This window comes from Pipistrellus hanaki (assembly GCF_964339955.1).
Source record: "Pipistrellus hanaki genome assembly, chromosome: 13".
Lineage (NCBI taxonomy): Eukaryota > Metazoa > Chordata > Mammalia > Chiroptera > Vespertilionidae > Pipistrellus > Pipistrellus hanaki.
This window is the reverse complement of record NC_140515.1, coordinates 48,844,459-48,862,198: the sequence shown is the minus strand read 5'-3', so window position 1 is coordinate 48,862,198 and position 17,740 is coordinate 48,844,459. Positions and strand designations below refer to the sequence as shown.

The 17,740-nt window shown below is 47.5% G+C and overlaps 1 protein-coding gene across 1 annotated transcript in view; it reads right to left on the bottom strand.

The window, feature by feature from the left end:
* CMTM8 (CKLF like MARVEL transmembrane domain containing 8) overlaps positions 1-11,611 on the bottom strand; it is a 56,482-nt gene extending 44,871 nt beyond the window's left edge. Inside the window, exon 1 of the mRNA XM_084902224.1 lies at positions 11,160-11,611. Within this exon, the coding sequence (XP_084758350.1) occupies positions 11,160-11,306 (147 nt within the window). The 5' untranslated portion in view covers positions 11,307-11,611. The remainder of the gene's footprint in view (positions 1-11,159) is intronic.
* Between the last annotated feature and the right edge of the window lie 6,129 nt (positions 11,612-17,740).

Genomic DNA, 17,740 nt, shown 5'->3' with positions numbered 1-17,740 from the left:
TAGTTAACCGAGCTTCGGTCTTTCACTAGATCAACCCACCCGCAGAAAGGAAGTTTAAAAATCCCACATTAGCTTCCCAGGGCAGTGAACATAAGCTCGGGATTTGAGAGGAAAACCACTCAAGATTCTTGTCACAGTTAAAGGAACCACATTCACGATTTCTGAAGTATGAGCTCGTAGAATATTAAATATATCTACTATTATACATCTCCTCCAATATCTCCAACTCTAAGGACATTTCTGGGCCTGTGAAACCAGAAGAAGGTCAGAGCCTCAAAGCGCACAGACTTTCCCTAAGTAAACCCTGAAAGCTGAAGGGAGATGATGAGCACACTTTCCCCTCTTAGCTGCCAGGAGCGGGTCAGGCAACCCAGCCGGCTTTCTGTCTCTGAAGAATCTTAGTCAAGATGCTCCTTCAAGTCTGCTCGTGGTGTAGGGTTTTGCTTTTCAAAAGTGATCTTTGATGCCTGTCAATCCTTGATTAATATATAGGTTTCTTTAAAAACTCAATTTGAAGATTTCTGTCCTGCCTCACGTCCTTGCTGGAAACAAGACGGGTGATACATCAACAATAAAGATATCTTTCACCTCTGAATTATCTCCCCTCTGGAAAGTGCCACCTCCTATAATTAGATTTTGGACAGATGAAGGCAAGCGAAGGCAAGAGGAGAAGCAAGGTCAGAACTTTGTATGTTATCCAAATCAGACCATTAGACTCAAACCTCTGGAAAACTGACCCGCCCCCTGGCTTTGGAGTCCTTCTTTGGGTAAAGTCCACACAGGAACATAAATCCGATGACATCTTTCCACTGCGCCTGCAAAGCTGGCATCGTGGGTAAGTGTGGTAGGATCAGCCCACTAATCTTCCCCCATCTAAACGAACCAATCATGTTAAAAGTTAAAATACGCAGGTCTTTGCAGACCTCAATGTAGCCTTTACACTTTCTTTAGTTGTAAGTACAGTCCTAACCCCACCCCAGCACATATAACAGAGGCTAAATTCTACTTGTGCTCATTGCTGGATGCCTGAAAACTCAGCAGAGCTAAGATAGGGCCATTCATTCTAAATGCAGCCCTGTCCCCTTGGGATTTACCTACAAAGTCTGGGCCTACCGGGAGAAGGAGGGAAGACTATATCTACATTCACCCAAGACATAAACGAATATTTACCCCCGGGACAGGGTTTACATGCATTTTAGCTCATTTTATGGTCAGCGAACCTGTGACGTCGTCATCACCCTCCTCCTTAGGAGGGATGGGAGTTCAGGAAGCAGGACGTCAGCTGTGCAAAGCCACACAGCTGGAAATCAAATGCGCGTCTAGACTGGGAAAGGGCCAGTCCTTAGAATGTCACAGAAGCACGGCACATCACAGGAGGTCTTCGACTTTGGACACCGTGATTCCAAGAGAATCTGATGAAAGTGGCGGTGCTAAGTGCCAAATGTGGCTTCCCCCCAACTCCGCTCTGTTCTCCTGGCAGGATGCCTTCCTGCACACGAGAGGCTGGAAGTCAGACTACACAGCTCAGGCTCCACACATGATGTAGTGCTGGCCGACACACCTGTCCAAGGCTTAGAAGGCACAAGGCAACATCATGGGGCTAGAAGATAAGCGTAAGCTGCCCCCCACAGGCTCAGCCAAACAGTGTGTGTGTGTGTGTGTGTGTGTGTGTGAGAGAGAGAGAGAGAGAGAGAGAGAGAGAGAGAGAGAGAGAGAGAGAGAGAAGGAGAGGGAGAGGGAGAGGGAGGGGGAGGGTGCGGGGGGTGGGGGTAAGAGCTATATTTGAAATCTCACTGTCCCATCCCTAGCTTCATAGTGTTGAGGGGCAAGGCAGGGGCAGCTGTTTGGAGCCATGTGTCACACAATGGAGGCCACGGAGATCCAGGGCCCAGCAGTTGGGAGAATAAATCTTGTGTCCTTGATTTCTTGCCTGTGACAGGCCAGTTCCATGGTGTAGTTCTGCGAGATTTTGCAAGAAGCTCACCCTAGAGCCTGCTCCTCAGCCCTACCAACATTTTTGGAAGCCATCCTATGATGCACAAATAAGTCCCTTGCTGATTAAACTAGCTGGAGTGTACGCTGCATTTGCAACTGAACCTTGACTAAGACAATGGATATCCTGCTTTCCCACTCCAGGGAGATCCTACTGGGCTGGTTACCGTGAATCTCGTGCATGGGCATGGGAGAGGGAGAAGCAATCAGATGGGATTTGTTTCACCGTGCACTCCACAGGGTGTGGTTGACCCATTCGTATATAATTTATAAACTGTATCCTCAAAACACAGCTCAACTGGAAATGGAAATGAAAGGGATTCCCTCAAACCTGAGCTGCCTTCATGTCACGTGAAATGATAAATTAAAATTCATTTAGTTTTAAATGGAAAATTAATGGTAACACAGTCATCTAAGGAAAAGTACTGCCACCTTCCTGGGAATAGCTGTAGTCCTAAATCTTAGCAAAAAGGAGGAAGAAGCCTAACCAGTTTGGCTTAGAGCGTTGGCCTGCAGACTGAAGGGTCCCGGTTCAATTCTGACCGAGGGTGCATGCCCAGGTTTTAGGAGGCTGCCGATCAACAATTCTCTCTCATTATTGATGTTTCTAGCTTGCTCTCCCTCTCCCTTCCTCTTTAAAATCAACAAAAATATATATATTTTAAATTCTCCTTTATTTTCTTCAAATATTTGTATAATCCTGGGGGGTAAAGAAGCCATGTTTAAGGAGAGCAAACCCCAGAAGGCTAACATGCAAATTAGAAATTTATTTTAATGAATAAAACGACATGAGTGATGCTAGTAACAAGTGACAGATGAGAAAATTAATACTCATAACACATATATCGATAACAAATGTTAAAATATATCAAGATATTGTTAAATTTAAAAGTTGCAGAATATATACAATATGCTCATTCGTGAATGTGTGTGTCTTACACTATGTACATGTTTGCACACGTACAGAAAAAAGTCTGGGGAATGTGAATGGTGAGAACATCAGGGCAGGTGGGTGGGTAGATAGGGAATGGAATGAAGAGTATAGATTAGCAGAGACTTTCAGTTTTCACTGTATTTAAAACGTACTTTTACCATGAACACATTAATGCATAAACATATTCTCATTAGAAAAAAAATTTAAACCATATAAAAACATAAGGAGTTAGCCAAAACCGGTTTGGCTCAATGGATAGAGCATCAGCCTGCAGACTGAAAGGTCCCAGGTTCGGTTCTGGTCGAGGGCATGGACCTTGGTTGCGGGCACATCCCCAGTAGGGGGTGTGCAGGAGGCAGCTGATTTATGATTCTCCTCTCATCAATGTTTTTAACTCTCTATCCATCTCTCTTCTCTGTAAAAAATCAATAAAATATATTTAAAAAAAATATATATATAAGGAGTTAAAACAGGAACATCCCTCTTCAAATAGGATTCCCAAAACCAATCCTATTTACCTCCTGGGAGTTAATTTTCTTTCTTTCTTTCTTTCTTTCTTTCTTTCTTTCTTTCTTTCTTTCTTTCTTTTTTTTTTTTTTTTAAATATATATATATTATTGAGTTTTTATAGAGAGGAACGGAGAGGGATAGAAAGATAGAAACATCGATGAGAGAGAAACATAAATCAGCTGCCTCTGGCACACTCCCTACTGGGGATGTGCCCGCAACCAAGGTACATGCCCTAGACGGGAATCGAACCTGGGATCTTTCAGTTCGCAGGCCGACGCTCTATCCACTGAGCCAAACCAGTTTCAGCTGGGAGTTAATTTTCATTTAAGTTTTCTCTTCCTTTATATCTTTAAAATTTTTCAAATGAGTAAAAGAAAAAAAAAAATAGGCAGTTCTCCCAAAGGAAATAAACGGCTAATAAATGTATAATCTAGAACTACAAATAAGAACAATTTTCTCTTTCCCCATGTCCAGGGCTCCCCAGAACATTATTGATGTTTTTCTTACTAGTGTGGTGCCTATGCCAACCTGGTTTTAACCATTTTGAACATTTTCCCACTGCAATAAGATTGGCGCATATTAAAAGAAAGTTGGACTCATTGCAGAAACAAGCCCAGTTACACACTGAAACACCACTAGAGGGAACACAAATTGGTATAACTTTCTGTGTAACTTGGCAGTAATATGAAAAGCCTTGAAACCACATATGCCAATCCCCCTGCCATACACATACACACATACACACACACACACACACACACACACACACACACACAAATAACCATGTAAGAATTTTAAAAAATGAGGTCAGCAAAGTTATAGCAATAAACAATCCAAAAATGAAATTAAAAAACGTAACCGTATAAAAATATAAGGAGTTAGCCGAAACCGGTTTGGCTCAATGGATGGAGCATCTGCTTGGGGACTGAAGGGACCCGGGTTCGATTCCGGTCAAGGGCATGTACCTTGGTTGCGGGCATATCCCCAGTGGGGGGTGTGCAAGAGGCAGCTGATCGATGACTCTCTCTCATCGATGTTTCTAACTCTCTATCTCCCTTCCTCTCTGTACAAAATCAATAAAATATATTTTAAAATATATATATAAGGAGTTAAAACAGGAACATCCCTCCTTCAAACACATTCCCAAAACCAATCTTATTCCCTCCTGGTTATGAACTGGGAAACTTAATCTTGTTAAGATGGCAATCTCCAAATTGAACTATAGATTCAACGCAACCCATATTGAAATCCTAGCTGCCCTTTTTGGCAAAAATTGACAGGCTGATAGTAAAATTCAGATGGAAATGCAAGGGATTTCAAATAGCCAAAATAATTTTTTTTAAATGAACAAATTTGGCAAACTCACACTTCTGATTTCAAAACGTTCTATAAAACTACACTAATCAATACAGTGCAGACATATAGATCAATGGAGTAGAACTGAGAATCCAGAAGTAAAACCTTACATTTCAGGTTATTTGATTTTTGACAAGTGGGCAAAGACAATTCAGTAAGACTAAAGTTGTCTTTTCAATATCTAATTGGAACAATTAGATATCCATACAGAAAAAACTGATTAGATATCCATGTAGGAGAGAAACATCGATCAGCTGCCTTTTTGCACACCCCCTACTGGGGATGTGCCTGCAACCAAGATACACGCCCTTGACCGGAATCGAACCTGGGACCTTTCAGTCCCAGGCTGATGTTCTATCCACTGAGCCAAACCGGTTTCGGCTCATAGTACTTTATACTGAAAAGAGTGAATTTTACAAGTACACATATACCCATTATTCAATTCTCAGTCAGTACTCATCTTTAGAAAAAATAAAATAAAATTAAAGAACACCCAGGCCCAGCTGGCATGGCTCAGTGGTTGAGCGTCAAGCTATGAACCAGGAGGTCACAGTTTGATTCCCGGTCAGGGCACATGCCTGGGTTGTGGGCTCCATCCCCAGTGTGGGGTGCACAGGAGGGTGCCAATCAATGATTCCCTTTCATCATAGATGTTTCTCTCTTTCTTTCTTTCCCTCTCTCTCTCTCTCTCTCTCTCTCTCTCTCCATCCCTTCCTCTCTGAAATAATAAAAAAATAAATAAAAGAACACCCAGAAAGATTTCATTTAAAGGATGTTTATTACAATATTGTACAAGGAAAGAAAGAAACACAAAGGGAACAGTAGGAGCCTGGCTAGTTATGGAATATTATGTGGCTATTAAGCATATTTTAAGAAATTAATCATTGATGAGGAAAGGCCATTTATCAGGTCTCAGCAGGAAACTGGGCACATTCGGACTGAGTAATTGGAGTGGAGTTTAATAAAGGCGTTCCTTACAAAGCAGGATGCTAGCAAACCACAGGTGATAGCGCAGTACCTAAGCACCTGGGAATGCACAGCTATCAGAGCTGCCAGACAGCCCGCCTTCCACGCGGGGGCACGGCCAGCCTGCTCACACCCAGCAGGGGGGACTCCGGGAAGGAACACCCAGGAGCCGCTCTCCCCTCACCCTGCAGCCTCCTTCAGGGGGGGGGAGACACATCAGAGGGAGCTCTTGGGGCAGCACATGCGTGTGTGCCTTTGGGGTGGAGCGTGGACAGAGGGACAAAGGGAAGGCATCTATCACAGATGGCCACAGCAGTCAACAAAAAGTCGTTTACAGGTGACTGCATTAAAAAAAAATCACAGACACAGACTGACTGGCTGCCTCAGTGGTTGAGCGTCGACCTATGAACCAGGAGGTCACGGTTTGATTCCGGGCACATGCTCGGGTTGTGGGCTCAATCCCCAGTGTGGGGTGTACAGGAGGCAGCAGATCCATGGTTCTCTCTCTCCCTCTCCTTTCCTCTCTGAAATCAATAAAAATGGTGTGTGTGTGTGTGTGTGTGTGTGTGTGTATATATATATATATATATTTACAGATATATAACATATAACCACTTAAGAGATTTTGGAATGGTTTACTCCCAAGAGGTAAACACTGGTTTAACTCAAGAGTTCCCTATCTATGGTGCTGTTGTCAACTGTTGAAGCAATTCTTCATGGTTGGGGACTGTCCCAGGTTTGTCAGGACATTTAGCATACCTGGTCCCCAGGGCACTAAACTCCCATTACAATAATCATTAAATAAACCAACAAAAAACCCACCCACTCCCAGACAAAGGGTTGTGCACGCCCATGAGGAACCACTTAGAAGGCTAGAATTACATCTCTTTTTCTTACCTGCATTTTTCTAATTTTTCTGCAAAGACTAGGTATTGTTTTTGTGAAAAGGAAACTATGTTGTCCCCCCCCCCCTTTTTTTTAAAGGAACTCAACAGGATAGAGCACTTCAGATTCCAGCTGTCAGAAAGCCTATTCTGTCTTCCCCAGCTAAGTTTGCTCATGACAAGAATGAAAAGTGATCTTGCATTATTACACAGGCGCTATAATTCATTTTAAAGTCATCAATAACAAGAAGGGTACAACTAACTCAGCTTCTGACAAATCACTTTTAGTCTCAGGTGCTGCAGACCGTGACGGGATCACGGCATCCTACAAATCCCAGGTCAAGGACTGGATTGCTTTTCGTTTGTTGTAACATTTTAGAAAGGGAAACAAGTACAATTTGATTTCAATGCGATGTTATATTAGCACGGCCTGGAGTATGGTGGTAGGTCAGCAGCTACCCCTCACCCCCGTGAGAAAGCCAGGGCAATTTTGACAACAAATTTGGGGAAACATTGTGTTTTGTTCTCTATTATTTCATTTCCCCTGGGAAGGGGTGGGGGAAGTCAGGCTCTTAGTAGTTCTTTGTCTCGGTATTTTGTTTTGCTTTTTCCTAAGGCAGAAAGTTAACATTCTTCTGGGTTTATCGTAATCTCCGGGCTGGGACAGCAATAGTTTGAAACCTGCCCCCCATTGGACAAAGGTAAAGAGAGGGACAAACCAGGAAGATTCCTACAGCACTGGCTATCCCAGTGAAACCTAGAAGCATGCCAGCTTTACAACGGAAAGCTGAGGAAACCAAAACAGCACTTCCTAATGACAGGAAACTGTAACAGTGGGAGAGATCTCAGATCCTGAGAAATGTTCACAGTATATGGTAAGTGAACACAGCAGGTCTTTAATCCATTAAAAAAACAACAACATATATATATTAAAAAAAAAAAGTATAAAGGGGGTTTCAGAAAAAAAAACCACACTGAAAAAATGCAAAGATAAAAATTAAAATTTTAAGGGAAGGCAGGGGAGGATGGGGGCAGATGGTGAGAGGGTAAGAGATCAACCAAAAAACTTGTATGTATATAAGCATAACCAATGGACACAGACAATGGGCGGGGGGGAGATGAAGGACGTCCATAACCAATGGACACAGACAACGGGGGGGGGGCGGGGGATGAAGGATGAAGGGGACATATGTAATACTTTCTTTTTTTTTTTTTTTTTTTATATATTTTATTGATTTTTTTACAGAGAAGAAGGGAGAGAGATAGAGAGCTAGAAACATCGATGAGAGAGAAACATCGACCAGCTGCCTCTTGCACACCCCCTACTGGGGATGTGCCCGCAACCAAGGTACATGCCCTTGACCGGAATCGAACCCAGGACCTTTCAGTCCGCAGACCGATGCTCTACCACTGAGCCAAACCGGTTTCGGCATAATACTTTCAACAATAAAGAATTAAACATATAATCGAGCTACCATATAACACAGCCAAAAATAAAAATTTAAATGTTAAAGTTCTCCTTAAAGATTCCGAAGTTTTCCTGACTGAGAGAACACACCAGCTCCCAAGGATAATGGAAGAAAACGTACTCATATAAAGGCCCACGGGTCTTAGGCAACCCTGCTATCGGTTCTCAACCTGTGGGTCGCTGCTGTGGACCATCAGAAAACTCATATATTTACATTATGATTCATAACAGTAGCAAAATTACAGTTATGAAGTAGCAACGAAATAATGTTATGGTTGGGGGTCACCACAACATGAGGTACTGTATTAAAGGGTCTTGGCATTAGGAAGGTTGAGAACCACTGTTCCAGAAGAAAAAAAGGGTCACAGAAAAAAAGGGAACTGGAATAAACAGGGCATTTGAGATCTTTCCCGGCAATTGTCAGTTTTGGTTCAAACTCTTATAAATTATATTTTTAAAAAGAATTATAATAAGTATTTTTTTTAATAAATAGAATAACTAGAAGACAACAGAGAAATACTTTATAAAAATCCTGGAGGAAAAAACCCCTACACAATTTCTAATCTAACACTCTTTACCCAAACTATGAATTGTGTGTAACAGTTGGATCAAGACATTTTGAAAGATGCAAATCTCAATGTACAGAGGCATCCTTTCTTAGGAAACTGCGAGAGGCTGTGTGCCCCTCCCAAAAGGAAGGCAAGGCAGAGGGGACGCTGCTCCTGGGAAGCAGGGGATCCAGCCCAGGAGGTGCAGGAGACCCCAGCCATCGGCTGTGCCCGCGTGAGCTGGGAGCAGCCCAGGGGCTCCCTGCATTCTGAGGGTGACCCTGGCAGGACACCTCTCAGTGCCGTCTCAGAATGTGTCTCCGTTTTTCTGAGAAGAGATGTAGACAACCAAGGCACCATGAGTGACTACATGTCCAGAAAGAATGACTAACTCCCAGGAAAACAAGAAATGGGGCAGGCGGAGGAAAGTGCTCCTAGACTCCTCAGTGGTTCTGTGTTCTAAGGTCAACACTTGTCATTGATCTAACCCCAAAGAGAGCGGGAGGGCGGAGGGTATATGTGTAACGAGGTGGTACAGGGGTGTCTGTCTAAGGCCCGAGGAATCATTGGGTCTGGCCCCGCCGAGGCATTGGCGGTGAGTTAATGAAATGTCTGACCACAGATAGCAGGCTAATCTTTAAATGGGCACTTTGGTACGGCCCTCGAATGATGTTATAAATATCCCCAAATAGCCCTTGGCAGAAAAAAGGTTCCCCACCCCTGATGTAGAGTTCTAAGGGATTGAATGTTCGTTCCTCTAGGTATGGAGACTGTGGGGAAACATGTCTGCCTACAGACTATATGATCCTATAAACGTGTGCATACATAGCGCTGGCAAGAATTCAAGCTCCACGGTAGCAGTCGTAAGAGTCATTTTGCTTACATGGTTTTCGGCTTTTTTTAAAAAAAAATGTATTGAAATCTAAAAGGATGCATGCTGATAGATCCACGGTGGCTGCTTCTAGGGATGGGATAGTGGGCCATGTACATGTTTTCCTTTTCTAACTTTCTGAAAAAGTGTGGAACACAGAGCTTACTGATCATTAATGAGGAAAACAAGAAGCGTTTTACTGTATGCCGGGTCGAAATCCGCCCCAGGGGAGAAGCCCCATCCCTGTCCCCTTAGCTTCTGTTTGCTCTGAAAGAGCAGGGGGCGCTGCCAGCTCCTTCACTGGCACGGCAAATATTTGTTGAATTCCTATAAGCCAGGCCCTCCTACAAGGCGATTCTAATCCCTGAGCTTTTTATTGGGTCTTTCGAAGTCCTTGCACACCAGCTGGGGGCGGGGGATTCAGTAGACAGGGGAGCCGGGGGTGGGGGCAGAGAAAGAGGGGTGTCTGAGACAATGGAGGAACAGGTAAGTTCCGTGCGGTACACAGCTTTTGCTGAAGGTTCTCAGTCTTCTGTCACTTGTGCACCATCCTGGCTCCCAGTCCCCACCCCCACGTAGGCTAGGTCTTCATCCCACAAGTGTTCACAGCAAAGTATGGGATCCGAGGCAGAAGGGGCACTGGCTAGACAGCTGGATGGGATGCCCATTACCGTGAAGGGCAGGCCCTTGGCAAGCAAGATAGGCCCGGGTTTGAATTTCAGCTCTTCCACCTGGGAGGGGGGTGTGGTGGGTGACTTCCTTCCCCTCTCTATGCCTCAGTTTCCCCACATGCAAAATGGGATAATAACCGAAGCCACCTTCCCAGGGCAGGGCTGTTGTGTGGATTACAGAAGGCCAGAAGGCATCTAAGAGCTTGAGGAGACCCTGGAACACGGCGGAGAAAGAGACAGTGGCCACCGGTCCTGCCGAGAAGGACTGGCTGGGACTTGGCAGGAAATCCCTTAACCTCTCAGCCTCCACGTCCTCCTCCTGGGAAGAGAGGAACGCACATGCCCGGCCTGCTCCCCAGGAATGCTCTCAGCCCACACCAGGATGCGCCCCAGCCCCAAGCGGGAGGGAGACCCCCGCGGTCCTCAGCGGCGGGGGCCCTCAGACGGCATTCAGCCAACATCTCCTGACTCGCCTCCACCTTATTGCCAGGGAGAATATGAGGGGAAGGGATGAATCCTCGCCTCTCTCCCCCCACCTTCCGAAAGCTTTGCTTTAGGGAGGAGGCCACCCACGTGGGGAGCAGGTGAGGGCGTGCACCAGGTGTCTGTGACTCCCATTCACATAAACTCCCGGCTCCCCAGCAGCGCAGCTCCCAGGAGGAGGCTCCATCACCGGCTGGGAGAACCCGAAGGACATCCTGGGGGAGTGGGGGGGGGGGGTCGTCCCAAGCCTCGTCCCCAAGAGGACCGGACCTCGCTCCGAGAGGCGGGCTCTGAGTGTTAGTTGCACTTTGGGAAGAAGGCGAAACGGAGCGAAAAGGCCCGTCCGCGGACCTGCGCTGGCTCCAGGCCGAGGAGCGCGCGCGCCCCGGTCCCTCTGCGCCCCCCGCCCCCCCCTCACCCCACACCCGGCCCCCCAGCCCCCGGTCCCCGGCCCCCGCCCCCGGCCCCGCACTCACGATCTCCGCCACGATGAGCAGCCCAGGCGCCGTGCGCAGGAACTCCCGGTCGTAGGCGAAGGAGCTGCTGCTGGTGGAGAAGTTCTCGGCGAAGGAGCTGGCGGTGGTGGTGACGGTGTGCGGGCGGGGGCGCGGCGGCTCCTCCATCGTCGCGCCTCGGCCGGGCGGGCCCTTCCGCGGGGACCCCCAGCGCGCCGGGGGCAGGACGCGCGGCCCGGAGCCCGGAGCCCGGAGGGGGACCCGGGCGAGGGGGAGGGGAGCGCGGCCGGCGCGGGGAAGGGGGCACTGGGAAGGGGGCGCCCCCGGGGCCGGTGTGTCCAGCGAGTGCGCGGAGCCCCCCGCTCCTCGGCTGCGGGCTCCCGGGCGGCGAGGGGGCGCGAGGGGCGGAGGAGGAGGAGGAGGAGGAGGAGGCAGGGCCAGCGCTGGGGAGGCCCCGGGCGGCCGGGCGGGCGGCGGAGGCCGGGGGGAGGGGAGGGGCGGGCGGCGGAGGCCGGGGGGAGGGGAGGGGGCGTGGAGAGGGGCGGGCGCCGGGCGCGCGGGGAGGGGCCGGGGCGCCGCGGGCCGGGGCCCTCCACCTGTTGCCGGGGCCGGGGCGGCTCGGGGCACGGAGCGATGCCCGGGTTGCGGGGCGGGGTGCAGGGTACGGGGTGCGGGGTGCGGGGTCCGGGCCCCCGCTGCCCCTGGCCCGGCGCAGGCCCCGCCCCCGGGGGCGGGCGGCCGCGCTGACCTGTCCGCTTCCACCTGACGGCGGCCCGGGCTCCGGGCGCCCCGGGGGCACCGAGGCCGCCAGCTGAGCCCTCGGAGCAGGGGGAGGGTGTGCCCGGGCGGCGGGAACTCTGACCCGCCGGACCTTAGACCGGATCGATGCGGGGAGGCCCACGGGACTGACTGCCCGGGGGTTCTCCCCCACCCCACCCCCCGCCCCGGTCCCCGCCAGCGGCGGCATTTCCTGCCCCTCCTGCCGGGAACAATGCGAGGAACCGGCCTCATCGCCGGGCTGGGAGGGCGAGACCCCGCCGGGCGCACGCAGTGGCCCCGCCGCGGGGATCCGCGGAGCCGAGGGGCCGGCTCCTGGCCGGAGAGGGGGGAGGAGGGCATTTGGGTCTCCGGTCACTCTTGGAGGGAAATGTTGGAAGAGAAAGCTCAAACTGTGGGTGTGCAAAGTGAATGCTGTGACCCACGGACGGTGCTTCTCGTGCTCAGTATTAGCATGTGCGCCTCTGCACGCCAAGATGCAAAGGGCCCCCAACCCATTACTTTCTTTAAAAAAAATTTTTTTTTAATTGACTTAAGAGAGGAAGGGAGAGAGAAACACCATTGCATGCTCACACGGAGAGCAGCTTGCAACCTGGACGTGTGCCCTGACCAGGAGTCCAGCGTGACCTCTTGGTCCAAAGATCAATGCTCAGCCACTGAGCCATGCGGGCTGGGCCGCCAAACCATTTCATTCAACAAATCAAGCAGGGACTTTCCTCCTCAAGGAGCTGCTGTGGGGTACATGCGTCACAGGGTCAGGGTTTCAGAAAGCAGTTAGTGGTTGTGTGGGGGGACCCTGCGGACTGAAGGGTCCTGTTTGTGAGCACCTTGGTATAGGGTCAAGTGGGACCTGAGCTCCAGCACTGAGGCACTGGCCTTCCTCAGCTGTACCACCATGCGCAAGGGGCTGCACCTCTCTGGGCCTCAGTGGTACCATCTGTAAAATGGGGCTTTGACAGGTGGACTTCTCATCCAAAAAGAGCATGTTCTGGGTGGCCCCTCCTTCTGTTTCGTGAAAGGATGACAAGAGACAAATGTTATTTAGGAAACCACCTAAAGGAAAGGACATATCCTTGGTCACAAATAGAGAATAGCTTTGGGTTCACAGCCGAGGCATTCACAATGATCTGTTCCAACACAGGCTGAAAAAACGGGGTCAGAAGTAACATTTTATCCACACAATGTCCTATCAGCTGAACTAAGAGGAGCAGAAACTACCAACTGAGAAAACAAGGAATTCGTTTCTTTTCAGTCTAGAGCCAACCTGGAGGACCTCAGGAATGAAAGTTAAGGCTTCTGACACAGTGCAAAGATAAAGGTTTGGGCCGTAACTGCTTTGGCTCAGTGGATAGAGTGTCGACCTGCGGACTGAAAGGTCCCGGGTTCAATTCCAGTCAAGGGCATGTACCTTGGTTGCAGGCACATCCCCTGTGGGGGGTGTGCAGGAGGCAGCTGATCGATGTTTCTCTCCCATTGATGTTTCTAACTCTCTATCTCTCTCCCTTTCTCTCTGTAAAAAAAAATAATAAAATATATATATATTTTTTAAAAGGTAAAGGTTTGGGAAAGTTCTGTCCAGAGCATTTCTTAAGCACCTCGTACTGGTGGGCAAATGCAACAAAAATTAAAACATGGCCCTCTCCCCAGGAGGAGGCGTTCTCCAGGTATGGTCCCTGGACCAGTGGCATCAGCATCACCTAGGCAACTGTCAGAAATGCAAGTTCTCAAGCCCCACTTCACACCCATTGAGTCAGACACTGGGCTGGGGGAGGGGGGAAGCTGGGGGGGGTGCAGAGCCCATGAAGCTGTGTTTGAGCCAGCCCTCCAAGTGACTGTGATGCACGCTGAAGTGTGAGAGTTACTGATTTCAGGACAGTGATCATGTCACTGGGGAAATGTGAGATACACATGTGAGATGCCTGGAGGAGTCTGTGGCATCCTCGTGACATTTTGGGAACGCAGGAAGACAGGAAGGAACTGTAGACAGCTCTATTTCTGTAATACAAAGGACAATTCCTCATCATAAAACCCTTGCAGCCAGATGGATTTCAAAATTCAGATTTTTTTTTTTTTTTTTAGAAAGGTAAAATGTACATACACTATATGTACTCCTTAACATCCTCAGTAAGGGCTGGAATGGCCTTCTCATCAAATACGCTGACTTTCTGCGGTGAAAATATATGGATGATGTTCTGTGTGTGTGTGTGTTGCAATTTCATAAACACTCCTCAACCATGAACGGTGTAAAAGGACAGTGGTGTCTTATCTGCTCGTGAGTCTGTGGCTCAGGAACTTGGGCAGAGTTTGGCTGGCGGCTCTTCTGCTCCATGTGGTGTTGATTGGAGCCGTTCACACAGCTGCTTCCACGTGGGCAGGCCTGGAAAACTCCAGAAGGCTTCACCCAAAATAATAAAATGTATATATTTTTTAAAAGGTAAAGGTTTGGGAAAGTTCTGTCCAGAGCATTTGTTAAGCACCTCGTGTGCTGGCACTTCTGGCCTCTCTCTCTCCATGAAGCTTAGGCTTCCTCCCAGCATGGTGGGCTCAGGGTACTTCCACATGGTACCTTCCAAGAGGGATCCTTCAAAGAGGGGCTAAAGAGAAGCAAGCTCTCCCAAAGCCCAGTGTTGAAAGCTACCCAGCATCATTCCTGCCACATTCCCTTGGGGAAAGCCAGGGACAAGGGCAGCCTCGAGTCTGACAAGGGACTAGAAACCGCCTCGGGTGGACGGAGCAGAATGGCGGCCACCTTTTAATTCAGGAAGAGGGATAAATAAAGACAGCAAATAGCTTCACGTCTGTTTAAGTCAAGGTTTCCTACCAAACACGTTGTCTGCAAACTTAAGAGGACATTCAACATTTTATTTTTTTAAAATACATTTTTATTGATTTCAGAGAGGAAGGGAGAGGGAGAGAGAGAAACATCAGTGATGAGATAGAATCGTGGGTCGGTTGCTGGGGATGGAGCCTGCAACCTGGGCATGTGCCCTGACTGGGAATTGAACCTGACCTCCTGGTTCATAGGTTAATGCTCAACCACTGAGCTACACCAGCCGGGTGGTTTTCAACTTCTTAGATTTCAGAATTACAAAGAAGCAGTGGAACCCTGGCTGTTGACCAGTTGGCTGCTCCTTTCTAACAGCTACCTTTCAGGTGCTCATAGTCTGTCCAGAACAGTCCTGATTGGCGTCCCTTCCTCCAATGACATATTCATCCAATCCCCTCTCCCCCCCATCTTCCTGCAAGAATTATAGCCCTGAAACCCCAGGCTCAAATCTGGGCTAACATCCCACAGGCCTGCCCAGCCCTCAATACATTGTTACATGTCTCTGCAGCTGTGACCATTTTATGCCCAAACCAGCCTTTCTCAATCTATAATAGAAAGTCTCCCGCCTTCACCCACAGTTCAAACTCTGCATCCTTTAAGTCCCATTTCAAAAGCCACTTCTTCTGTGATTTCCTCTGGATTTCCATAAAGCTTGTTCTTTCCTTTAGATTTTATTCATCTTTATGCACTTCTCTTGGCTGTTTCTTGGGGAACTATGAATCACCTCTCTTTGTTTCCTACCACGGCCACGGGGGCGTGCTGAGACCCGAATGTTCTTGTGAAGTGCAGAAAAATATCAAAGGAAATAAGGGTAGACCCTGCCCCCTCATAAAAGACGTTATGCAGAACAGAGCTTTGAGCTGAGACTTGTGGGAAGTATATGACTTGTAAACATTGGGTGAGAAGGTGGGCAGGCGGGACCTCACCCCCTGAAACCCAGGCCATTCAGTGGGGACCTGCGCTCATAAATAACTCAGTGGAGAAAAAAATGGACACCCTGTGACTGCCACCTGCTATCTGAGAGAGACAAGATTAAGGGACATTCTCTTTTATGAAGAACTTTTCATAGATTAGCCGATCATGTTTCTCTTCATTATTGTTCTAGTTTAAAATTATTGGTGATTGTTTCGGGCAAGAATCATCAATGGATATTAGAATTAGTGGGTGAAAGTATGATGGGGGGAAAAATGGGGAGGAGGGGAATCTTTATCTCATCTGGAAGTATTTCCAGATACTATGCTCTCTTCCTAATTCATAAGTAGCTTTTCAATGGAGAAACTTGTGAGCCACCGGCAGATTTCTAAGTTAATTATCACCAGACAGCATGTACCTCCTGTTATGATGCACTGGGTAAGATACAACGTCGCTTCTGTGGTATTCTTACCAACATAAACATCCTGGATTTAATCATGGTGAGAGAACAGATAGGCTAAAATGAAGGGACATCTTATTAAGAGCTGTTAAAAATAAACAACAGACCCAAAATGGAATCACTCTTGCTAAGCCCCATCAAGACTTAATTCCTAACTTAATTGCAGTTAGAGCCTCTCCCAGGAGAGGAATTTTAAACCAATTAGTCTGGAATTTCCTCGCCAGTCCTAGTGAGATAATTTGCCTGATAACTCCCCCCACACACACACACACACCCCTTCTTCTCCTAAGGAAAGGTGGCTTTGCCTGAAATAATCCACTCTTTTAACTTTCTTATCCCACTCGTTCTGCCTATAAGACACTTCCATTTTGAACATCTCCTCCAAGCACCTTTCAATTGCTCGATGGGATACTTCCCAGTTCATTAATCACTTAAAAAGGCCAACTAGAACTTGACGTGTACTCAGTTGGGTTTTTATCTTTCAATATTATTTTGGCCCAGCTGGTATAGCTCAGTGGTTGAGTGAACCAGGAGGTCACGGTTCGATTCCCTATCAGGGCACATGCTCAGGGTTGTGGGCTCGATTCCCAGTAGGGGGCATGCAGGAGGACAGCCGATCAATGATTCTCTCTTATCATTGATGTTTCTCTTTCTCTCTCTCTCCCTTCTATTCTTCCCTGAGATTAATAAAAATATATTTTAAAATGCTATTTTGTATTCGTTTCAGGTGTACAGCATAGCGGTTAGACTATCACATACTTTATGAAGTGTGTCCCCTGATATTTCCAGTACCCACCTGGCACCAGGCATAGTTATTTATACTATTATTGACTATATTTCCCATGCTAAACATCCTCATGACTATTGTGTAACTACCAATTTGCATTTCTGAAACCCTTCACCTTTTCACCCAGTCCCTCAACCCCTTCCCCTCTGGCAGCCATCAATCCACTCTCTGTGTCTATGACTCTGTTTCAATTTTGTTTGTTTATTTATTTTGTTCTTTACATTCCACATATAAGTGAAATCATATGGTATTTGTCTTCCTCGAACTGACTTACTTCACTTACCATAATACCTTCTAGGTCCATCCATTCTGTCACAGTTGGTAAGATTTCATTCTTTTTTTATGGCCAAGTAATGTTGCATTGTACATATTACCACAACTTTTCTATCCATTCATCTAATAATGAGCACTTGGATTGCTTCCATATCTTGGCTATTGTAAATAATACTTCAGTGAACATGGGAGTGCATACATTCTTTCGAATTAGTGTTTTGGGTATCTTCAGATATATACCCTGAAGTGGAATCAATGAATCACCTCATTGTTACAATGTGAGAATTTGGGCCTAGCATTGCCAGGGATGCGGATTTTTAAATACTGGCAACTAATGTCCATTCTTTTAAAACACTGTATGTACCACCTTTGTGGGCTGAACAAAATGTATCTGAGAAATGTCAGATTTGGGCAAAGGGATAGGCCCTCTTCTCCCTTCCAGCCCCCTCAGATCCTCAACTTCCCCTTGGAGGCCCTCTAGCTGCCTGGGAGGACAGAGTTTAGGTAGAGGGGATGACAAAAGAGCAGAGTAGCTGGAGGAAATACTGAAGAGGGTCGTGAGTAAA